This window comes from Haliaeetus leucocephalus, unplaced genomic scaffold, assembly GCF_000737465.1.
Source record: "Haliaeetus leucocephalus isolate CR32 unplaced genomic scaffold, Haliaeetus_leucocephalus-4.0 Scaffold268, whole genome shotgun sequence".
NCBI classification, from domain to species: domain Eukaryota; kingdom Metazoa; phylum Chordata; class Aves; order Accipitriformes; family Accipitridae; genus Haliaeetus; species Haliaeetus leucocephalus.
Window position 1 is genome coordinate 28,334 of NW_010972704.1, and position 25,046 is coordinate 53,379.

Here is a 25,046-nt window from a genome sequence, read left to right on the forward strand (position 1 = left end):
CTAGAGACAGAAGTCACCGCTGGAGGCATGAGGGTGATCTGGAAGTGCTTCTGCCTGGGGGTGCAGTTGGCAGGGGGGAGCCAGGCTCCCCCCCAGCACTGGGTGGTCTCCAGAAAGTCCCATGGGAGAGCTGGGCAACACACAGCTGCTTTCAGGCTAGAAGAAAAGAGAGAAAACAGCGTTGAGGCATTTTGCAATGTTTTACTAGTACTGGTCGGGCTGATGCCCGGTGGAGGCTGGCAGGAGGGGGAGCAGGTCTGCTCCTGCCCTACCACCCCCGGTGGTACAGGGGGTTAGCAGTGACCCCATACACATCCCCACACCCTTCCCCAGGGCCTCTCTTGCAAATGCCAACCCATCACTTTATTGACAAGAGGCTGAAAAGCACATAGAGGGCAAGTGCATCCAACCTCTTCAGCTGGCACTAATTTTCACCTACTGACCTGCTATTTGACCTTTGCAAAGCCTGACCAGGTAATCACAGCCCTGCAGCTCACTCATGAAACCCATCTGTAAATCACAGGCACCTGGACTGCATCTGAAGCAAGCACCTGGGTCTTGCACCCTTGTTGCACTCCTCCTGGAAAGCCAAAAACATGCTAGCCACAAGAGGTGGCCACCAAGCTCAAGAGATGTGTCAGGGCTGTTCTTCACTGGTCCTACAAGCTCCCAAACCCCTAGGCCAGACCAGAATCAAGCTCTTCAACACAGCTAGAAGGTGCCTGGTGTATCCAATTGGAGGAGATGGAGAATGGGAGGACCGAGGTGCAGGGTATGGCCTTCAGGAAGAAGCAGAAGATGCTTTATCAGCATTTGATGGCCCCAGAGGTTAACACAGAGATCCCTGTGAGACAGCAGGGCACCCTTCCAGTAGCAGATGTCATCTGGCACTGAGGAACAAGCTGCCCTGTGGACAGTAATCGCCAGGGCAGGGCTGGGTAAGCAGGGAGGCAGGACAGACCCACCCTAGACATCTCACCCTGCCTGGTGGAGCCGTGGGCTGGGGAAGCATCACTGCAGAGACAGGCTCCTCCAGGACCTAGACCAGCTCTCCATGCTACCAGCCCCAGCCCAGAAAGTCGATGGTCCTTACAGAAATGCATGGCATCTGCATCAGGGAGAGGGGAAAGGGCCAGGCAGCTTTCACTCCCTACGACCTCCCCAAGCAGCCCCAGTTTGGGGTGTTGGCCCCAATCCCAGGGGAGTCAGTTGCGAGGACAGCCCTGAAGGGCACTGTGACACTCAGATTCAATGCTGCAGACCTCACCTTGTGATGCCGGAGGGCTAGCAGCAGCCGGATGGGCTCTCAATAGGGGTTGTGCACAGGCTAGGGGACACTTCCATAAAGGAAAGACCTTACAGTACAGAAGATCTTCATCTCGCACATGCTTTCTACCACCCATCAAAGCTTACCAGGGCATGGTTGGAATTACTCCCTGTACAGAAACGGCAATTAAACCATATGGAAGTCAGACCCAGAGACAGCCACCTTCTAAAGGGAGGAACACATTCTGTTCTTTTGCTCTTCAACCCTTGGTGCAAAGAAAAGCTCCTCAAGTCTTCCTTTCTGGCCATGCACCAGCTAGAGCAAATCGATACCTGTCTACCAACCAGACAGTGTGTGCCTCCCTGTACTGAGACCCCCAGGAAATACCAGCACAGAAAATATTGATCATGAGAGCAGAGAAAGGCCCTTACCCTGTGTCTGCTCTCCTGGCTCAATGCAGAGGTGTATGTCCCATAGGGAGTCTCCAGCAGGCTGCCAGTGCTCCCAAAGCATCCTGCAGCCGAGCTTGGAAAAGGGTGCTGGGGCATGGAGGGAACAGGGCTCAGCTGCTTCTCAGGAATAAGCTGGTATGAGGAGGGGGGGGAAAAACTGGGGTATGGAGCCATCTCTTCCTGGGACCCCCCACTGCCCACAGTTTCCACGCTGCAAAATCCGTTCAGGTTAAAGTGTACCGCTGGTGTGCCGGACCCTGGACCCAAGCAGCCCTGGTGCTGGGAGATCAAGTCTTGGCTGATGCTGTAAAAACCAGGCTGAGCTGGGGACCCCAGGAGTGGGGAAACATAGTCCTGCCATGGGCTGGAGCTGCTGCTGGGAAGGACGTGTGGAGCAGAGTCAGGGCTGTGGCCACACAACCCATTAACCAGCAAGTGACGGTGTTTCGGCTGGCTGGGTGGTCCCACACAGCCCTGGCATTGGCTGGGCAGGGAGAAGGACAGGCGAGCATCCTCTTGGGTGGGACGCATGGCTGGGAAGTCACCCTCCAGCTGCTGAGCCCTGGGTGGCACCTGTGGGCCGGGGGCTCCTGGGCGTAAGCCGGGCGCTTTGTCCCATGGGGTGCCCCGCGCTGGCTGGAGGAAGTGGAGCAGACCCTCCTCCCCAGCTGGCCTCCACTGCGAGCCATCGGACAGCTCTTCCTCCTTGGCTGGCTCCGGCAGCAGCAGAGTTGGCTGCCCCGGCACAGCATAGAGGGGCTGTTCCCACAGCGGAGCAGGGAGCTGGCCCGGGGCAACGCTGGGCTGCACCATGTGCTGGGGCAGGTACTGCGAGTCCTCATAATCTGCGTGGTCCTGGCACGTAGTGGTGTCTCCACATGGGCTGGGGGATGTACCTGGCAGGGGACAGACCTGTTGTCCTCCCTCGTGCTTGTTCATCAGAGTGGTGTGGATGTAGGAGAGAATCTTGTTGCTGGTGAGGCAGTTATTCAGGAACTGGTTGTGGTCAGGGTCCATATTGACCAGCACCATTTTCTCATCCAGCAGCAGGAGCTCCAGGTCCTCAGCGTTCAACCCCAGGCCCTCCAGCGCACTGAAGAGCTCGTTGTTGGAACAGCTCTCATCACTCTTAATTGAGAGTGAGTCCAGGGTGGCCAAGAGAGGATCCTCCTGCTGCAAATCCACCAGCTCCTCTTTGAGCTGGTCCCCCCTTGAAGAAACAGGAGCAGCGCCCATACTCCAGGCATCTCTTCCTGCATCCAGCAAGGACACATCTTTGAGTTGGTCCACAAAACTGCTGCTGAAGGAGTGGTTAGGTGCAGGAACTGGATGGGAGGCATACACCGCCTTGTCCTGTCGCATCACGGCACCCAGCAGAGAACTTGGGTCAATACCATTCTTCTGGGATCGCACTCCATGGCTGTGGGAGATCTTCTTGGACTTGCTGGTTTTCCCTTTGCTCTGGAAAGGGTCAGGGAAGCCCGGGAGAGGGTAAGCGCTTTGGTATAAGAGCGCCTCTCCTGTAGCAAAGGTAAAGGGAAGATGCATGGACCGTTTCCGAAGGTGCTCTCCTCCTTCTTCATCTCTGCAGGGCAGAAAGAGGAGACTGCAGCTTGCATGTGCACAAACACACCCTGCAAAATGCTTCTGCAATGGATAATTGTGATTCCTGCAAGCCAAAGCCCCTTTGCTATGATCAGCATGCATGTACCAAGCAGAACCACACACATACACATATATGTATGCATTTACATACAAATACACACACACATTTTTATATATACACACACACACATATAAAACCACACATCTTCAGCATAACCAACAGGATACTTAAAGTGCAAAGGGTAACAGAGCTCTCTGCCAGACAGAAGTCACACCTTTGCTCTGCTCATCTATGCTGCAGCCACCCCTTAAGACAGGGATGTCTGGCTGCTGCCATATGCCAGCCACATCTGAGGTCCTTGCTGTTCCTGCACCCACATGTCCCTACAGCTGCTGGAGAGTGGCCACCAGTCTCCCCAGGGTAAGTCTGGACCAATGCCCAGGACACCAGAGTGGGGATGTGAGGTGCAGGGCACTGCTCAGCATGCTCCCATACTTGCAGGGTGGCATGTGGCTGAACAGCATCAAAGCACAGTATCCTATGGTTGCTCCTTTAAAAGGCACAAGAAGCAATGACGAATCAAACATCCTACCCTGCTCAGGGCATCCCAGAGCCCACATGGATGGAAGAAGCCAGCCTGGGCTGTATCCAGATGGCACTTACACAAGGGGTCTCTGTGTGACAATGATGTACTCGGGCTTGCCGTTCTTGTAGACGAGCCGCGCATTGGCCTGCACCCACTTCCAGCGATTCTCCTTCGTCAGCAAGCGGAAGACCGTCAGGCCGCTCTCGCCCGTCTTCATCACTGCCGGGAGGAAGCACACATGCTGAGGGCTGTCAGCACATCACCAGAGGCAGGGCTGCCTCCGGTGATGCTGCTGTTTCCAGCTGGGATAAGGAGGCGGAGTCACAGCAGTAGCATGGCTGGCACACACAGGGGACACCATCCCAGCTAAATAGCCCTCACTACACTCCACCCCAAGCTCCCTGCAGTGACAAAAGCATCACAGCAAAGCATAAAGCAAAGCATCCTATGGGAAAGAGCTGCCAGACTCGACATGGCAGCCAACGGAGCTGCCCATAGTCCCAGCCCACTCATCCGCACAAGCGACCAGAGAAGGGACTCTTACTCCTGACGTGGTTCTCGGCACAGTACAGCATGTCGGCAGCGTGGACAAACTGGTAGCCAGTGCCACACATCCGCAGCTCTGCCTCGGTGTAGCCCAAAACGATCTTCCCCCTGTGGGAGACGGAGAACGAACCCAGCTTAGAGGCAGAGCCGGAGTGGGACATCACCCAGGCAGAGTAAGGAATGGCACGCTGGAAGTTCGCAGCGTCACCCCTCAAATCAGCTCTGCTGCTTACTTGGCATCGCACGCCAAGGGGGTGAAGTCCAGCTTGTGCTTTGTCCTGAAGATCATATTCTTGGTTCGGATCTGCAGAATGGACGGGGGCTGCAAGGGGGTGGAGATAGCGAAGAGAGCCAGCTGGGGTGGCAGTGCAGACCCATCTTCAGACCTCTTGTTCTGCCCATGAAGGAATTTCAGCCTGCCTTGAAGGTTTAAAGCCTGGGAAGAGAAGAAAAGTTCAGTGTCACACAGAAAATTGGATGGAGAGAGAAGAGAGGGAGGAGAGCTGCACAAAAAGCAAGCCATCTCGCTGCAGACTTGATGCAAGCAATTCCTCGTGACTTGACCCTTGTGATTCCAGTGCTCCCCACTAAAATAAGACAGAGGATCAAAGGGATGCTACACTGAGCTCCCTGCAGCAGCAGCTCACTACTTTCTCCCCCTGCAGCCACTCACTGCCGTTCCAGGGCTCAGACACACAGCGGCTGCAGGACCGAGCACATGCTGCAGTTGCATCAGAGCATCGCATAATGCACGAGCTGCTTTGCATTTTAACTGAGCTATATCACAGGCCCATCAGGGATCATAGTATTTCTTCTAAACACGGGGCAACCAGGAGTCTTTGTGTTGAGTTTCCAGACTAAAGTGGGATGAGAGGGAGAAACAGGATTGTTACACCTGTGATTATGAAGAACCCCATTAACTTGTAGCAGAGAGGAGGAGGGATGAATGCGACCTACTTGGTCTTAAGACACGCCTTTAACACAAAATCCTAGCAGAACATGTGGAGGAAAAGCACTTTTGTTCAAGATCCAGCATCTCTGAGAGGAGAGGAACAAAACCCACACAGAGAGGTTGTAGGTACAGACCAAACCTATGAAAAACAGCAGAAATATCTCCTTGTTGAGACAGGCAAGTGCTGCACGCGGCAGAAAGGAGCGCTGGGTCTTTCAAGGCCAACTTTTATGCTTCAGCAGTGGCACGAACCCCTCGGGGTGAGCCTGCACCCCTCCTGCTGTGAAGGTCACAGTGTGGGTCTGTACTCACCAGGAAGCCGGAGGAATTATCCAGGAGGCAGCGAAAACGGCACACAAAGCTCCTTTCCAGAAAGGAGGAGTTTTCTGGGGGCAGCTGATCCGGCTTGTAGGCAACAGCAGAAGGGCTGAGACTCTTCCCCACTGTGGGAGAGAGCAACTAAGAGAGGAGCAAGCAAAGATCCCCCCCAGCAAGGGTTGCAGGTCCCTAGAAAAGGCTGGAGGTCCCCAGCATCAGGCACTGCAGCAGTTTGCAGAGTACAGCAACAGAAACTTGGGGAAAGCCACAGTGTTTGGATGAAGCCATGGCTTGAGCCACAAGGACGCAAGCCCTATGCATGCGGTGGCAGGGAGCTGGGCTCCCCAGCGTAAGTGGGGAGCTACACATCTCGTGCCAACCAGGATGCCTGGCTCCCAGCCTGCGTTTACCTTCTGGAGAAGGCTCCCCCTCTGGAGCATGGGGTGGGTTGAGGGCCCAGTGGAGGTTGCGTCTGAATTCCTGCTGGTCCTCAGTGTGGATCAGCTCAAAGACACTCTGGTGCATGACATCTGTCTAGAGGAAAAAAGCAATGCGTGAGCTCTGCAGCCTGTCCCCAGGCGCCAGTTTTCACGTCCCACCTGGAAACAGCCTGTCGCAGCCCGAACTGGCCATATCTTAGCCAATTTCCCTGGTGCTCAACTAGGTCCCTGGCTGAATGAGGTTGGACACCTTCCACCAAAGCTGATGCTGGTGGGAACAGACAGCACATCTGGCTCTAAGGACCCCTTGCCCATGTTCGGCCAGACCTCCCCCCCATCCTAAAAAGCCACTAGCATCAGCAATACAGCTCCCCCTCTGACACACTCATCCCTGTAGCATGGTGTCCTTCAAAATCCTAGTGCTGACTAATGGGATGAGATGAAAACATGGGTTTGGGAACAAAACAGCAGCAAAGCCACCCCATTCCTTCACTGTTCCCAAGAGAATAAGGCATCTGCTCCAGGACTTGCTCCCTCTGCCCGGGTGGACAATCCTCATCTACCCCAGATTTTGGGGAGAGCCACCTGTGTGGGGGCAACACCAAATCACAGTAACTAAAGGACTGTAGGTAAGTCCCACTTCTCTGTAAATCTGACCTAGTGCCTTCCAGGTTACCTGGGTGCCCAGATAACCACAAAGCACTGCAGCCTTATGGGATTTACCAGGGGTCACCCAGAGGAACCCCAGACATCTCACCATGGCATTACACAACAGGGCCTTGAACTTCATAGCCTGTCAATGTGGCTGGTGGAAAGCATCTGTGGGGTAGTAAAGTTGCTTTGACACCTCCCAATGACCATGTCTGGCAACACGAGGTCCAAATTCACAAGAACAAGGAAAAGCCCCATGTAGCCCCCCAAGACCCTGTGATCCCTGCAGAGCTTCCTCCCTGCAAGTAACTTGGGGCTATTCACCACCAAGGAAAAATCCACTCTGCAAACCCACCACAGTGAGACAGAGGTGTTCCACAAACCTGGTGAAATCCAAGATAGTCCTGAATTGTATGCGAGGAGTAAAATATCAGTCCTTCCGATGTCACCACCAGCACAAAGCCATTGAGTGCCTAGGGGAGAGGGGAGATCAGCAGGTACACGCCACGCTCACATCACCCTTTTCTAGCAGAATGCTGAGTTCCATTCTGCTTGGACACTAGTCACCCAAGTCCTGGCTGGTCCCAGCTAGCAGGCAGCTGAGCCGCTCCCCCACCAAGAGAAAGGTGTAGGGCAGGAGACAAAGCACAGGAAGCCCTGGAAGGAAAGAAAACCCTTCTCAATGGCATCTCACTGTCTTAACACTGGGTACTGCCCTGGCTCTCACCAAATCCTCCAGTACACTGTTCAAGCAGCTTCTTGGTTTCATACCCTTTCTGCAGGACAGGAACAGCACCAAAGACCTCCATCCTTGCAACTGCCTCTATGCACGTACCTTGCCGTGGTGCCAGAGAACATGCACCTAAAAAACCAAGGTTTTCGCAGACCTGATGAATCTGCTTTACCTGTCAGAGGTCAAGGCCTGCAGCTCATTCTCAGATTTTCCTCCACTCTGCCTTGCTTGAGTAAACCTCACCAACTGAAGGCTGGCTGGAGGAAAATGGGGATTAATATCAGCAGAGCTGTGCTCACCGAGAAAACAGACGGTACCTTCTGCTGGGTTTCTCTGAGGTCATGTAGCTCTTCCATACAGCTGCCCAAGCGTATCCTAATCCAAACTGATGGAAAACTTTGCTTCCATCCTGGAAGCGTTCACTCAGACTTGGACATTTATACTCATCCTATGTGAAGAGCAAATAAAAATCTCAGAACTCTTTGCAGAATGAAACCGGACACCATCAGGAACTGGTCCATTCTGATATTCTGGCGGAAACAAGCCTTTCTGACAACGTTGAATCAGAACAACATTTCATGTCGGCTGCATTTAATGTTGACCCGCATCTACCTGGGTGGCTCTGCTCATGTAGTTCCCATCATCCCCACAGCCCAGGATGGTCTTGGCAGCCATGCATGGCTTAGGATGGCGTGAGGCTGGAAAGGCTGGGGGATGTTCAGTGGAGAGCAAACCCACCGCAGATCACCGAGTACTGCCAGCCTTGGCTGGGCATTCCCTGCTGCTGCCTGGCCCATGTGGATGGGGATACTCCTGTTGGTTTGGGAGAAACCTGCCCAGCTCCTGGCCTTGTTTGCATCCCTCCTGTCCTCCTCAGGTGCCAGAGGAGAGGCCTGGAGAAGGACCGTGGCCATGTTAGCCACAAGACACTCCCAGCCACGCTCCTCTTCCTCTGGAGCTCACTCTCTGTGTGGTGTACAGATTTACACAATGCTAACAGCCCGTCCTGGAGCACGTGCTCATTCATGCATGCCCTCCATCCAAAGAGGCTGAACGCTGTGCTCTGTTTTCACAAAATAAATACTTAAGCTGCTTCACCCATGCAGGTTTGAAGCACTAAGCCTTCCCCACAGAAAATAGCAAATGCAGCCATCAATCTGAAGTTTCCGATGCATTTTTAATGTTACACAACTTACATATTTTACAGTTCACTGGCCCTTCCATCCTCTCCTCGAGCTCCAGGACTGCAGAGTCAACATCCAAGGGAGCATTGCATTTCCCAGCAGGAATGGGCTGAGCTGCTCAGAGCCTCCGTCTTCCTCAAGAGGGGCTCATTCCCACCAGCCTAACAAATTTGGGAAGTAATTTGGGTATTTTCTCTGAGCCAGCAGCCCCAGGGCTGGCAGGACACGATACAGGAGAAGGGACCAGGGTGCTGGCTGATAGTGTCCTTTGCACCTGGAGGTCCGTGAAGATTAGAAGTTGCAGAGGAGCGTTCCTACCAGTTCGGGAGTGCAGCTGCTGTCCCAGGAGCCCTGGCTTTTCATCCCTGCTCTCTGGCACCCAGCAGGAGCTGATACACGAAAGAACATTGCTAACACAGGCACAGGCATGATCCAGGGGAGCACCCCTAAGTGCTGCAGGCATGCAAGCACTGCACCAACCTTTGCCAACCATGGCGAGCAAGCTTCGGTGGCACAGACCCCAGTGCTCTGAAGACCTTGTCATCACCTTGACAGGGCTGGGAGCAGGCCCACAGGAGTCTCCCCTTGACCCCGAGTGGTAGGCAACACTCTGTGACTCAGTTTCCCCAGCTTTGACACGATCCTGATAGACTTCCAGTCAACACCTTCAAGCCTATGGTGCTGCCTAAGAGCAAAAAGGCCATGAAAACCCAAGAAAATCACCAGTTTAGCTCCCCAGAAGCCGAACAGCTCTCACTGCTGTGACAGAACCACCTGGCCACCCCTTCCCAGGGGCAACAGGACACTCCTGCCAGCTCGAAGCAGGAGTCTTCTAGAAGGCAGGGGTTCTCCTGCAGCATGCACCCCAGAAGCCCTATGGCTCTCCAGAGCCAAAACCACCCTGTACCACTAACCTGAGGCAGGGAAGCCACAGTAGCCAGCCCTGGCCTGCTTCCCCTGCTTCGTAATGTATAGACATCAGGATTAATTAGGGTCTAGCGTGTAGTCTCAGCCAAGTCCAGCTATTGTTGCTGCCAACTCCCGTTTCATTGTCCAGGTCGGTGTTTCTCCCCCCTCTCCTTCCCTTTATTCTGGGCACAAACACTCTCTCTATTTACTGGGGTTGATCTCAGTGTGTGGGAATCTGCTGCAGAGGTTAATTAGTGCTGCCAAATGCACTTTAACCCTTTGAGGAGCTTCAGAGGCATTGCTCTGCCGCACCCGGAGCAAGCAACATCTTGCAGCACTCTGTCCCTCCCCAACTACACTGACCAGCAGGCAGATTTAATACCCTGCAGCCAGCAATGTGTACTTGCAGCACTGTGCACCTAGGCAGAGGTGGTCCACGCAGTTCTCAGCCTTGCTAAGGCCTTGGCCCCTTCAGAGGGATTTTCTTGCTTAACTTCAGTTTAAGATACCTTCCTCTGCTGAGATTGCTGCTGGAGAGAGCCTTGGTGGAAAAGGACAGACCAAAAAAATATAAGGCTGGAAAATTACAGGAGGGGAAGGGAAGAATCAGGGTGGACCAAGAGATGAGACAAAGGAAGTTTGGACATCAAAGGTGACAGATCAGGTGGAAGTAGTTTTATAAACATGTAGGAGCATTTCCTTGGGGCACAGGCAAGTTCTGAGCCCCAGCCACGTCCAGCATCATACAGAGGGACACCTGGGAGAGCCAAATCTAAACCCAGAGCTTTTAACACCCAGCTTTGTACCTCTAAAAGGGTGGAATCAAACTCTGGGAGGAGCTGATGAGCAGGACATCAATCCCCAGCAAGCCCTGCTGAGCACGGTTTTGTTACATGCACAGTAGAAAAGCCTCAGGGTTTTGGTTATTAACCAGCCTGGCTTTAGCATTTCTCTCACTAGACACTGAGATCCTGGCTCCCCAACTCTCAAGCAAGACAGTAATTATACTTACTGCTGAGCGAGCTTTTGGATAGGAGCTGGGGCTGACCAGCATGCTCACCCTGCTCTGGATGACAGCCAGGCAAGGGCACAGGCTGTGCCCGGGTGCCAGGCAGGGAGGGAAGGGGAGACCTGCGTCCTCACAGGACCTCGCGCTGCTGGAGCCTGACCTCTTCCTATTCACTGTGCACAGTTTGTAGACAGAAGGTCACCTCCTGGCATCTCTGAATAAACCATGGAAGCAGCAGGCTCAGCCCAACCATGCCGCAGCATCACCAGCGTTGCCTCCAGCATCACCAAAGGAGCCAACTATATGCCTCTCACAGAGCTCCCAGGATAAATCCACGTACCCTGTGTATATGGGCTGAGCATATGGCCCATCAGCACCTATCTATGTACTCAGTGTCACGCATCACTGCCTGAAAATCAGGGAAGACTTCCACAACATTTTCTTCCCTGTTTTCACCAGTGTTGGGACACCCTACCTGAGTTGGGACCAGGGTGCCTATGCTGAAAACCACACTCAAAACATCTTGCTCTGCTTGGCTCCTGTGTTACACCTATGGCCCATTTACACATGAGGGCAGAGAAGCAGAAGAGCTGAATCTCTGTGCTCAGAAATTCAGCCCTGCTTCCACCAAGATGGAGGGTTTCTTACACACAGACAATTTACAGATGGCAATTTTCTCCAGGAAGGATGGGAAAAGGAGGGAAGAAGCAACATAGTTTCTGCCCCAGGGACCTGAAGAGGTCTTAAACCTCTGCTCAGTCAGAACCACCATGAGCTACACCACGTGAAATCACTGCTTCACCAAAACATCCCGCAATCAATAACAAAATAGCCTGCTCTTTGGGTAAAATTCAAAGGAGCTGGGAAGGGGACAAGACAAAAATCCTTTGAAGGCATCTGCCAGGGAGAGGTGTCCAGCAAGGAGCACTAACCTGCAGAAGCAGCTCACCCTCTGGTACCGCTGCCGAGTCCAGAGCTGGTCCATTGTCGCAGTCTTCGTCCCTCTCCGCTTCTTTGGCACCATGATTCTTTAGAGCAACTGCACAAAGCAAAGGGAAGGGACTGTTGTGTGCTGCAGCAACGCATGCAAGCCACCGCCACGAACGTCCAAAATGTGGACCTGGCTGCAAAGGTAGACAATGCTGTGCCAGGGGAAGCTGTGATGCAGTCAGGTCTTTCCTCCACCCCTCAAAAGAGTTGATTTTAACAGGACATTTCCCCCCTGCCCAATACCCTCAACTTCCCCCCGCCCCGTCCTTTAACAACCTACAAGTAAAGAACAGTTAAAGCCAGGGATCATTAAAGCAGATAGGCATCAGCACAACACCTATGAGGTCCTGCGTTTACCAGTGGTTACCTGCAACCAGTAGCACAAAAGGACGTGTTTAGTGAGCTCACCAGCTGGAAATCTGTCTTTTCATTTAGCAATAGAAACCACGGAGGTCGCCAGTCCCAATCTGGACACAGAGTCAATGCCTCACATCACTACTTGCAAACAGCAAGGGCTAGGCCTTGGTGCCACACCATGCACACCCCACTGGCTCTGGGGGCATGGCAGCAGCTCTGCTCTGGCTGGGGAAGTCACTGCACCCAACATTTCTTTGTGATGCCGAACTAGAACGGATCAGCTCATGCATGCCCGGACTTTGCAAAGGACAGCGGACCAACAGCAGCAAAAGTCTGCTCTACTCAAAAGGCATTGCAGCAAACCCCACTCTTCCAGGATAAGGAACATGCTATTTTGAAGGGTACAATCCAGATAGCCCAGTCAATGATGTCTCGTTACAGTTCAGCAACATAGCGGGTTTATTCAATCAAATTAAGGCAAGCCACAGCTCACAGTGGGAGAAAAACACCACGGAAAAACACACAGATGAATACAAACACAGACACCCGAGATCACAGGCAAACTAACAGTGATCGATGCACAATAAATACAGGTGAGGAAATTTGTCGCTCAGTTTAACTAAAAGACGTGTCTGTAAATTTTGTGCTATACTCCCCAAGAGAACAAATCCTGGGGGTAATTTAGGGTGGATAATATTTAAAGAGTAAGATGACAACAAGCCTGTGCACGGCAGGCCTGCCCAAGAGACAGCGGAGATTGCAGAAAAGCCAGGAAGCTTCTTGCAAGCGCTGTGAGGACAAAGGATGGCATTTGGCTGCTGGTCCCCCCGCTGCTCCCACCGGTACCTGGGAGGAAAGGTGCAAGGCACCAGCAGTAGCTACCACTGCAGCCTGCCTGGTGCACTCCCTTGCTCCTGCTCAGAGAGAGCAAAAGCTCTTTTGAATTTGCCTTTCCCAGCTCCTGTGCTACACGTGCCAAGGAGCTGCCACGCTCAGACGCAACAAGAGCATCAAGTGGACCCTGGAAGTAATTCAACACCCCATAAAGCTGTCAGCGGGAGCAAAGACGCGAGCCGAGACAGAGCAGCAAGTCAGAAGGCACAAGGCACCAGCCACCAGCGCATAAATGAAACCAGGCTCTGTAATGCTCGGCCCTGTGACTTGCCAAAGCAGCTGCTGAAACTTAGCTCCTCCATCCACGTGGAGCAGATCCTGAAGGACCTCAGCGCCTACATTGCAGAAGCTCGTGGGCGAGCAGCTTCCCAGCTGCTGCGAAAGGTGGATGCTCCAGATGCATCTCCGAGCCTCCCAGGACCACAAGGTCTGAAGCTGAACCCAGCAGCGCCCGTGTTCACAGGGCAGCCACAAGCAGAGGGACTGGTTCAGTCTCCAACGTGCAGTCCCCCCATCTATCAGCATTTCTCTGCTGGGAAGGCAAGCACATAAGCAAAGCCCCCCTGCCTTCCACTGCCAGGGCTCATCTTCCATCCCAAATTCCTCTGCATCCTCAGCGGGAATTTGCCAAGCATTGGCTTGCAGGTGGGTGGGAACAAGGAAGGATGCTGTCTGCAGAGTCTCACCAGTACGCATGTAAGGCTTTGGGGACAAAATGTTCTTCCACCAGACACAGGACCATCCCAAAGATCGACTCTGCTCCATAACCAAATGCAAAGCATGTCCCAGTTCTAATATTGCTTTTAATTAAAAGAAAAACACCTGATATGGCAGCAAACCCCCTGCTTCTGGGAGGTCTAAGAAATTCTCCTTGGGCTCAGCCTGCACAGATTATTTCAGGACCTATTTGAACACCGGGATTAAGGTTACAGCACGTGCTTGTACGACAGCAGGTCACTGCTGAGCATGCACACGCTGCCGCGTCCCAACTGCTCCCCTACCCTGAACGCCGTCCTGCTGAGAGCACTGACGCCCAGGGAAGGGACTGCCCAGGGTCCCCGGCCTGGGTCAGAGCCCAACAAGCCTGCGCAAGGTCCCAGGCACGGGTCGGCCATCGGGCAGAGCAGTGTGCGAGCATGGCAGCCGCAACACCCAGGCAGGGTCCTGTGGTGTGGATGGAGCGGGTTTCTGGCAGCGCTCTTCCAGCAACTTGCTTTTCCGATTCCTGGGAGCAAAATGTAGGAGCTATGAATTATTAAAGATCTTCAGTCCTCCTCTGCTAGCTCCCAGGCTGCTGCACTGGAGGTGCGAGACAAAAATAAACCTGAATGATAGAAGAGCGGCTAAGGGTGCTGCCCTCTACTCGGAGCTCTGGTTTAATGGTTTGATATTTCCCCACAAAAGGAAAACTTGATCACAACCGCTGCCTAAAAATAGACTTTGCTATCAGCATCTGGGCTGCTCCTAAGCTGTGGGGCCAGAGGAAACACAAGTTAAAATCAGAGGATGGCCCGCTGTCCTCCATCCAGATGCCTGCCACCAAACCCAGCCTACTCCTGCAAACAGGATCGAACCACCAGGGCTGAGGGGCTGCTATCACATAAACCAGAATCCCCATGGGGGTTTTCCCACGACCTTCAACAAACAGCGCATTTTCCATCCAAGCCACCTCAGGTCATCTTTGGGGTTCCTTATCTTGGCTGCGGACATCTAAGTCTGGCCTCCCTCTTGGTGTCCCCTGGCTTTGTCTCTCCATAAATAGCCCCGCACAGCCCCTTGGGTCAGCAATTCAGCAGAACTGTCGCAGCGCATCAGCCTGACAGAGCGGAGATGAGCCAGAGAGCCGCTGCGGCATCTTCCCCGCCTGCCCGGCTACCCCGGGGAAAGGCAAGGCAGGAACAGGGCAAGCTCAGCACCAGGGGAAAGGTGGCCTTCCCAACACGGCACTTGCCTTCACGTTGGGCAGGGAGACAAGGTGCAGTCTTCACCCTCACTGTGTAACTGGGGACAGGAATTTGCAGGGGGGAAGGAAAAAAAAAAAAAAAAGAGAGAGAAGTGGCTTTTCCTGGCCTCCCTCACTCCAGCCACAGCATCACCTTTGCCACTGCCAGCTGTGGAAGGAGGAAGGTGAGGAGAGAGAAGTTGGTCACCTGAAAGCAGCAAGGCTTGCACATTTTTCCTGTTATTTCTTCAAAGTAAAAAAAAAAAAAAAAAGCTTCTGCCAGGACCCGCAGGCTATTTTGCCACAAAAGGCCTTTTAGCCCAGAGGAAGAAAAATCTCTCCCTGCCTGGCCCCATCTCTGAGGAACGAGCTTCCTGCCCCCATCTCCCTCCCCACAAGAGGAGGATGTTTTCTGCACCGTGGTGGTCCTCTCACACAGGTGCCCACGTCGCTCACCAGGTCTCTGCTGCCTGGCCCTGTGCTGTCACCCCCCAGGAGCAGGAGGGCTGGGGGGCCAACAAGGGTGGGTTTCCTCCCTCCATCTCCAGGACAGCACTTCCCGCAGCACCCAGCCTGGGAAGCTGTTTCACGTGATGCTGAAGGGACACCTCGTCGCCTACCAGGTTTGCCAGTGAACTCCTGAACCTGCCGGGGCTTTGCAGACCTGAGAAATCTCTGCACCAACAAGCGGGTATTAACATTTTTGAGAGGATATCTCCCAGCCCCCTTCCCTCCACATGGCAAAACCTCCAAGTGGGAGCAGAATTTCACATCAGCCGCTGACTGTGAAGGAGGAAAAGGAGACCACTCAGTCCCACACCCACTCCAGGCGCTGATGCAGGAAAAGCAGCAGAAGGAAACCCAACTGCTTCATGGCTCTTCAAGAGCAGCGAGGGGTCATGTCTCCCCACCACTGCTGGTATCATTTAAAGTAGGGGAGAAAACACTGAACCCAGCTGCAGGTGATGGCAGGGACATCTGCACAGCAACTATTAGCATGAGCAGGTCTTGGCAGGGGAGAGAGAAGAGGAGTTTTGGTAATGGTGCTCCCTGCAAGCATTCTGCTGTAGGGCTCAATGCCCCAGTGCATATTGGTCACTCTATGGGGAAAAACAGATTGGCTGATTTATTTATTAATGAAATTGCCTTCTATCCACCTCTTTCTTTCTGTCATTTGTGCCAATACCCTGAAAAGCAGGTCTCCCACTCACGTGGGAATAAAAACTTTACTGTGAGTTACCTCCAGACCTTCCTTTCCCACTCACCTCTCCAGCTCCAAGATACTAATGGGCAGAGGGACCTGCAACTCTGCTGCTTGGTACACACACCCTCACATTAAATGACCCCTCAAAATTGTTTTCCTGCACTTTATTGCAATGAAGAAACAAAATATGGGAAATTTAGAAAAAAAGCTCTTCAGGTTTCTTTTGAATAAACTGATGTTTCATTTTCTAATATAGAAGAGTCATTTAAACAGAAGAGTGGTTTCCCCCCAGTCAGAATGCTATTTTCCTTTTAAAATAACTAACTACCTAACTAAAGGGGTTCCCCCACCATAAGAAAAAGGTTTTGCTGATGAGCTCACATGGGTTCCATGTGGGAGGCAGGCAATGCCTGCCACAACCCGCTGGCAGCACAGGAGCACATGAGTTCCCTTCCCTACCACAGCAGCCTCAGGTCACCCGTATGAGACATTACCCATCTCCCTCCTCCCTTGGCTTGGGAGGGTCTCCTCCTGCTAACAGTAACTTGCATTGCCCAGTGGCACTGCTGGGGAGATCTTCCAAAATCTGCCACATCCACCCATGAGAGCAAGTGTGCCCACCCAAAAAAGCCAAGGAAGATCCCAGCTCCCTCCCTCTATCACGACACATGAATTCTGCAACTCTCTAGTGAAACCAGCACAAGAGCTTCCATTTCCACTGGTGGGAACCCAGCAGGTGACACAGCCACGGCTCAGCAGGAGTGTGCGATGCAGAGAACAATGGCGTGGTGCTAAGGGAGAAAAATTTGGCCCAAATGCCTTCCTGAGTGACATGCTCAAACCAGTGGAAAGCTAAATTGATGTTGTGAAGGCAGGCAAAGCACTGCAACCTCCTCTCTGGCTTCTCCAACGGCATCTACGCTGTCAACATGCCAAATCTGATCATTGCTCTGTCATTTAATCCACATGTTTCACAGCAAGCTTACATGTGTCCAACTATTTTGAGAAGCAAAGAACAGGAACATGCACTTAGTAAAGTATATCCTATTCTGGTATATTTTTTTTCCTTGTTGAGCATGAACTGGGCTCTTCCTAGCCAATGCAAAATTATTACACTTCCACATATATGGAAGACTGGCAGGATGTAGCCAGAGGCTCCTCTGATATCAAGCGTTTGAAATGCGTTAGAAGGAAAGACCATCACAGAAATAGCGAGAGAAGCAGGCAGAGTTTGCTGAAACTGGGCAGCAGAGCCGTCTTCTCCCTCGTTTGCTGAACCATCAGTTCGTTTCTCACCACTGAGCTGTATGGAGCTCGTTTTCTAGCAACTGCAAATACTTCTTGAGTTTCCCTTCATAATGTATACTACGGTTTTACTTATCATTTCATAATATCTGCCACAGCTTCCCATTGACACAAATTTCATTAAATAGATGAATTATTTATCCCTTGCCTCAACGGTGCAGATACACCACCTTCCATGAACATGTGTGGTGAATAATGGATGTCCTGTTAAAAGATCTAATTGTACTTCTAAAAGCAAGGAGGCCTTGACTACGTGTAGTTTTCTGTTGTGTCACCAAAGGCACGTGGGTCTCAAAGGGAGAAGCACATGCAGAGGTTTAAACAAGGACAAAGATGACAAGGACCTGCCAGGCTTTTCCTTCTTCTTGCAGCAGAATAGCTGTTTGAACTCTGCTGCTCCCACCACTGGTCCCCCAGGAGCTTTAGGTGTGCATCATCCCAGCCCAAAACCTTAACCTGGAGTTTTTTGCCAGCTCCCATACTTGTGTTTGAGGGGGCCTTGAAAGACCCCGGTTGCTTGTAGGCAGAGGAGCAGGCAGCCACCAACAGCCCAGTGGAGACCCCAGGGACCTCCGACAGCTTCCTACCAGCTACCCTCATGAGAGCCAGGGAGAAATACTTGGCAAGGAAAGCACGCAGCAGGAAAACTGCCTACCTAAGGGAAGTCACAAGACTTTCCCAGCTTAAATTGCTCTTCCAAGGCCAGCTTATTACCTAGGCAATTAAGAGATCAGGGTGATCACAGGACTAGGCTTTATTTTCTTAAACCATCCCTTAGGCTTTATTGCTACAGCTGTCTGCAGTATGTGGCCAAACAGCTCAAAGTGTGAGAGCAGATGAAGTGAACAAACGAGCAACCTTAGTCATCTCTAAACAACTGCACATCAATAAACACACGTCCCAGTCTCATGCCCTCAGCCCTAAGCAGAGGCTTCAGGGGCACAGTTATATGGTCTATAATAACTATGTAATTTAAAGTGATTTTCCAGTCTAACCCGACTGCCAGGGAGCAGCTTAGGCACTTTTTGGGCCATCACAGCTCTGGCAATAACTGTCTGCATTCGTACCATAGTTTAAAGGGTTAGGCTCAGCCCTGAGGCTGCACATTGATCCTACAGATGCCACCTAAAATTTTAAGAGAACTCCAGGAAAACCCCCAACCCTCAACACCTGCAGGAGAGTTATTTTTTTAAAAACACGTGGCAGAGGCAAACTGCTTAGGTTTTGGATACACGACACTAACCTTCCATATAAAACATACCATGCATAGCTCAAAACCACATACAGCCCAAAACTAAGGCTACATCTACCCTCTGATCCATGATGACAGACTGTGCTGCTGATAATCCATCTTGATCCAAAAATTTCTAACGCCACAATACATGCCAGGGTATTTGCCTCCTCTCCTCCCAGTCAGCGATGCATCTGAGCTGCCCAGAGGCTGTGCCTTGGCTGCTGGCAAGCCCAGCCCTCCAGGTAGGATGCTGCACACAGGCAGAGGTGCACCTGCATCTCCAAGGAGCCCCATTTTGAAGCACACTTAGCCCATTTCTGGCTTGCAGCAAGGCTCAGCAGCAGGGTTCCAACATGCACCTCTTGGCACCACTGACTGAGCTTTTCTTATCCCTCTTCCTACAGTTTATAAACCCTACACTTGATTCAAAGCCTCGAGAGAAATCCCACGAAAGGAAGGCTGCGGGTCAATTGCTGAACGTCGGTGCCAGAGCAACCAGCTCAAGCCAAATGAGCAAACGGCAGCGTACCGGGCAGTGTGCCACCCGGTGCTGCCTCCTCCCTGGGAACAGCTGGAAAAGCCATGCTGTGTTGTAGCTCTCCGAAACAGCACAAGCCCATGAAAGCCCAATAGAGATCAGTTCAGGTGATGGCAGAATCCTGGCAAAGCTCCAGCGTGCAGGCACCTGGGAACAGAGCCACGCGGGCACAGGTCTGTGACAGGCACAGGACCCCCTGGGGACACTGAGCTAGCCCCCAAGGGCAAGTGAATGCCCAAGGGCCAGGCTTGCTGTAGGATGAGAACCACAGCTTGGACGACCTTCCCAGCACACTGCAGAAAACAAACAGTGAGAGATACTCCTCCAAACTGAGCCCTTGCCCGTTTTGAGGTCTGCCAATTGATGTCCCACCAGGCGTTTAAGTGGACCAGGCAACACAGAAGTTATCTGACAGCCACACAACAAAGTGCCTTTGAGGCATCTTCCTTTTTTGCTAACAAATCACCAGGCAGGGCAAGACCTAGTGAAAAACCTTCCCCTGGAGCATCTTCCCTTCTTCTCTCCCCCTTTCCAGAAGGCAAGGGAAGCAGAAGAAATGGGGACCCCCCCAAAAGCCAGCAGCGTTTGCTGGGCCCTGGCATCAAGAGGAGGAATGGGGAGGGATTAGAGGGGAGCAGCCTGCCAGGCACCGCCGAGCTAAGCTGCCATCGCTCATCCGGTATGACATGCCGCGCAGACCCGGGCAGGATGGCAGGAGAGAGGCTGCTCGGCGGCTTGGCTTTGCTGCACCACTCCAAGGACAGTCCTCAGCATCAGAGGGGAGAGAAGAGGGGGCTCGGGGGAGATGCAGACCACCGCGCCTGGCTCCTCTGGGCAGCGGCAGCCCTGCAGCATGCTCCCACCTCTACTGAGCCACATGCACTGGAAGAGCTTCTTGCAGAGCAGGGAGGAAGATTAAGATGGTGAATGAGAATAAAAAATATTTGTCTCACCAAGGTGGAATAAAGAAAGAAGACATTTGGGGGGACTGTTGTAGAAGAAAAAAGAGACCTGGATAGGAAAGGAGAAGATAGAAGTCAGCTTGCACTGACATTTGGATAGGGCCCTCGATTTGGAAGCCAATTTCAGCTTCTTTTGGTCCTCTTGCTCCAGGCTAACAGTGCTGGGTTCAGGTCAGCACTGCTTTACTCAGCAGGATGGGATGTGGCAAGGGCAGGGCAGGGCAGGGCTGGGCTCCTCACTAGAGTCCACCTCCCTGGTGGGACATCTCAAGTCCTCCCACATGGCCCTGCTCCCCCACCTAAGTTCACCTCTGTCACGGTAAGCAGCATTCCCATGGACAGAAAGTATTTGTACACACTTTCAGCTGCAAAGCCAGACAACAGGGTAAAAGAAAGGCACCTGGGCATCACGCAGAGGACAGCGGTGCTGCTCCATCCCAAGAGAAGTCTCTTCCATCCCACCACTGATCAAACCCGGAATGCTGGGGTGTGCTTGCTGGTGGCACAGCTGGCTCCCCACCATCCTTGTCAGCCCTGCGCTGTGCCACAGGAAAATCTGCTGTCCCAGGGTGGGCACTCTGCAATCCCAGTCACTTCTCTGCTCTATGTACTGGGTGCCGGAGTGTCCTTCAGATGGTCAAAATCAGAGAGAACCTCCTGTTTGACATCAGGATGCCTGTCTACATGACTTGCAGCCCAACACCTGTCTAAACAATCTTATATCATTATTGCTGTACAAGACAAAAAGCAGTGCTCCTTCCAGGAGCAGACCACAGCCAAGAGCCATCATGGCCCAGAATCCTCCTTCCCCAGAGATGCTCTGCTGGTTTTGGCTGGGATAAAGTTAATTTTCTTCACAGTAGCTAGTATGGGGCTGTGTTTTGGATTTGTGCTGAAAGCAGTGTTGATTATACAGAGATGGTTTCGTTATCGCTGAGCAGTGCTTAGACAGCATCAAGGCCTCTTCTGCTTCTCACCCCACCCCACCAGTGAGTGGGCTGGGGGTGCACAAGAAGTTGGGAGGGGACACAGCTGGGACAGCTGACCCTGAAGGGATATCCCATACCATATGACATCATGCTCAGCATATAAAGCTGGGGGAAGAAGGAGGAAGGGGGGACATTTAGATTTATGACATTTGTTTTCCCAAGTCACCGTTACGTGTGATGGAGCCCTGCTTTCCTGGAGATGGCTGAACACCTGCCTGCTGATGGGAAGTGGTAAATTAATTCCTTGTCTTGCTTTGCTTGCACACGCGGCTTTTGCTTTCCCTATTAAACTGTCTTTATCTCAGCCCATGAGTTTTCTCACTTTTACCCTTCCGATTATCTCCCCCATCCCACCAGAGGGGAGTGAGCGAGTGGCTGCATGAAGCTTAGTTGCCAGCTGGGGTTAAACCATGACAGACGCTGAACGCACATGGCAACTAAACTGCTTCCCACTTTGTTAAACTGGAAAGATTTGCCAGACCGTGAAAAAGGAACAGAATTAATAGACAAACACACACATGGATGCTCTTGTCCTTTGGAATTCCAAAGACCTGCAGACCACCACCTGGCGTCAGGGGTTTCACAGCAGAGACACCCAACCCAGTACTCAGCACGTCAGCCTAAGAAAATTTTTGTTTACATGAATAATCCTGCTTAACAAAGACAACATTTGATAATCTCTAAACCACTCCAGAGATTAAACAACAAAACACTGAGCAGCCTTAAATTCTCTGATTTCTGTCACCTAACTTCAGTAGTGCTTCCAGAAGGGCAGAAAGGGAGCAGGGACAGTTTCACTTGGGGCCATATAAAATATAAAAATCCTCATGCATAAAGGAAAAACATATCTTTTTAAAAATCAAAGACCTCCCGCAATACCTCCCCAAACCAACGTTCAAAGCTCCACCATTCAGATAAAAGCACGCACAGATGCTTCTTGCACACCGTATCTCGGCTATCAGCAACAGCCAAATAGCAGGTTTGCTTCCACCGCACAGCTCAGTCAATCCACCCTGACTTGTGCAGATCAGCCTCTGCAATGTAAACACAAGTACGTGTTTAACAAGGGCTGTGAAGCCTGCTCTGCATTTTGAAGAATTTATCATGTGGCCAGAAGGTGATCGGGAGCCCGAAACAAAACAAGAGAAGCTCCCAGAGACTTTACCAGGGACCAAGATCTAGAGCCCAGCGCTTTTAATCACTTGAGCCCATATAAACTTCGCGATACATCAGCTATGCATAAATCAAGATGCTGAAATAAAATTTTAAAATAATTAATTTTCAAATAGCCAGGAGAAGGAGACATACAAAAAATTATTTAAGATGGGGGCTGGAAAAACAGCAGCTGGCACAAATCTGCTGGGTGAATTGCTGTCAGTGATCGTTGGCACCAGCTGAGACCTGCTCCAGGAGGACATGCTGCAAAGATGGTTCTCACAAGGCATGGCAGCACACCCAAACTTCTGCCCTTGCTTTTCCTTGTTCCTCTTTCAGGGAGTGCTCAAGCAGGGACATACTTGAGCGAGGGAGATGCCGGCTCCTTCTTCCTCCCCCGTCAATATCAGGGTTTGCACTGCCTGTTTCTGAGCTGCCTTCTGACAGCTCTGGGATGGGCTGGCTGCTCTCAATAAACAAAAAAAAGACCCCAAACTCCTTGCGTTTTCTGATCTGATCTCACACAGGGCCTGCCAGCATTCAGCAGCTAAAACAGCCTCCTCGGGACCCCGTTTCACGTATCCAAGGATGCTGAGCGGGAGTCGGAGCATGCAAGCTCAGCCGGCTCAGCAGCAGGCAGGCAGACCCTGGCTGCCCCTCCTAACCCGGTTCTCTAACAGACCAAGGGGGAAAAAAAACCCTAAACATGCAGATGACCAAAAAGAAAAAGGGCAAGGAAAGGATAAGCAATAAGCAGAGTATTTTGAACAGCAGCCTTCCAAAGTTGAACTTTATTTCAGCTCCAGCACAGCTTGTCAGAGAGCAACATCACTCTGGCATTCACACTGAAAGGGACTAAAGTAAATTAAAATAATTTGATTTTGTAGATGGGCTTGCCCAGAGCTCCTTTTAAATTTTTTTAATTTTTTTTAAAGCTGCAGAAGAGACTCCAGGAAGTCTGCAATCACCATTTGCATCTAAAAGGATGAGGCTTTCCTCCTTCCCTCCCACACCTGAATTACTGTGATCTGCCTTAAACCAGACAGAGGCAGGTACCTCAGACTTACTCAAGTGCTCAGCAGTTGGGGGAAATTGGCACCACAAAATCAAACCAGATGGAATGACAGAAAAGAAAAAAAGAAAAAAAAGAGAGAGAATCTCAGAATGGGATTTCCCAGTTTCTCGCAATGCAAAACCAAAGTAACCCACCATGTCGGGGATGCAGGAATGCCAAACCCCAGGACACACAGCCCTAGCAGGACACTCGCTGGGCAGGGAGACGGTCCCCACCGGAGTCATCCTGTGCTTGCTGTTCCCCAGCCAAGCTTGCATGGTGTCTGGGCACAGCCACCCTGGAAAGGACGACAAGCCCCAAAGCAACTCCTAGTGTGACACTTTGCAACAAGACCAGCCATTTCAAACCCACCATTTTAAGGAATCGCTACTACCCCTCTGTTTTATAAATTCTTTAAGCAGTGAACTTTAAATTATTAATGTTTCAGGGGATGAGCGAGGCCCGCACTGCGCCACGGAATCCCACCCCACACAAGAACAAATGTGCATTAGAAACACCAGCACCATGCTGGTCTTCCTCTGCTTCAGAGCATCGTTGCAGACGATGGGATTGGGGTAACACGTTGAGCATTGCAAAGGCTGATGCGGCAAAGCTCCTTAGCAGGGCAAAAATAGTGCAGAAAACACAGCCAATACAGTCAAACAAACAAATTGACCTGATGCTGCAAGGCAAAGAACTCCTCTCCGAGGCCATTCATTTTTCATTTCACCCACTTGCCAATCCTACAAGCAGGGTTTAAAAGAGAATGGAAAAGGGAGAGGAAAAAAAAAAAGAGGGGCATTCAATGATTTGGAGTTAAAAAGAGAAATTATGGTGTTTCTGAGGTCATATGCAGCATTCTCAAGCTACTGCTATTTCACCAGGGCTGCCTAAATACCCTCCTGTGGGCTCCTATTAATTACAACAATTATAGCCCAGTGGAATGCAGGCATGTCTTTAACACGGTCTGTTTTAAGAGGTTCCCAAATAAACTGTAACCACATCACAGGTAATTGTTATTCGTTGTCAGCACACTGAGTATTTCACTGTTCTATTACAATGAGAGGAAAAAAAAAGTCACTTGCATCGTGAAACTTTCCAGCGGGGCTGCACAAACACACCACCCACCCTCGCAGCTCTGCCTGCCAAAGCCTCAGCCCGGGCTCACGCTGAAACCCTTCAGCCTAAACCTCAATTTTCTACTTCAGCGGAACCCACAAACAAAATCAACTTCATCCGCCCGCATCCCTCTAATTCCAGCCGAGCGGGAGCTCTGCTTTCGCCCAGGCGCGATGCATCCCGAAGCCTTTGCAGTTTGGGATTGCCAAGCGAGAAAATCCGGTGTTAGAAGCGGGGGGGAGCAAGGGGTGGGAAAGCACTTTGGGGGTGGGGAGGGGAGAAAACCCAGAGGGACGCTGCGGCCGGCGATGCCCTTACCGCTGAAGAAGCTCTTGGCGCGGAGGTAGCCGGCGCTGAGCCGCAGGACCGACAGCTTGTCCAGCCCGGCCACCACCTCCTCGGGGAAGGGCAGCAGCCCCGCCAGCCGCTCCAGCTCCCAGTTCAGCCGCTCCCGGTGCCTTTTGGAGGGGTTGGAGGTGCCGCCTTCGGCCGGCCCCGGCCGCACCCTGCCGGGCAGAGCCGCGTTACCGGGCGCCGGTCCTTGTCACGCCGCGTCCCCCCCCCCTCCCCGGGACCCTTCCCCTCGCCCCCCACTCACGCCCGGGGCACTGGCTTCCTCCGCTTGCGACCCGCGTACATGGCCGGGCCGG

At 52.1% G+C, this 25,046-nt stretch overlaps 1 protein-coding gene across 1 annotated transcript; it reads right to left on the bottom strand.

Annotated features, from left to right (window-relative positions):
• Positions 1-25,035, bottom strand: LOC104832900 (aryl hydrocarbon receptor-like). Its single transcript, XM_010569304.1, has 11 exons — positions 24,995-25,035; positions 24,715-24,902; positions 11,586-11,692; positions 7,202-7,291; positions 6,128-6,261; positions 5,722-5,842; positions 4,691-4,893; positions 4,456-4,565; positions 3,989-4,130; positions 1,699-3,304; positions 1-156 (listed from the first exon to the last, which is right to left on the bottom strand). Exons 1-11 carry the CDS (start codon positions 25,033-25,035, stop codon positions 1-3), a joined length of 2,898 nt encoding a protein of 965 aa, XP_010567606.1.
• Between the last annotated feature and the right edge of the window lie 11 nt (positions 25,036-25,046).

Coding starts and splice junctions, on each gene's coding strand:
- LOC104832900 (XM_010569304.1), bottom strand. CDS start 25,035: ATGTACGCGGGTCGCAAGCGGAGGAAGCCAGTGCCCCGGGC. Junction 7,292..11,585: donor AGGGTGAGCTGCTTCTGCAG/GTTAGTGCTCCT, acceptor CCTCTCCCCTAG/GCACTCAATGGCTTTGTGCT. Junction 4,566..4,690: donor CCCTTGGCGTGCGATGCCAA/GTAAGCAGCAGA, acceptor CGTCTCCCACAG/GGGGAAGATCGTTTTGGGCT.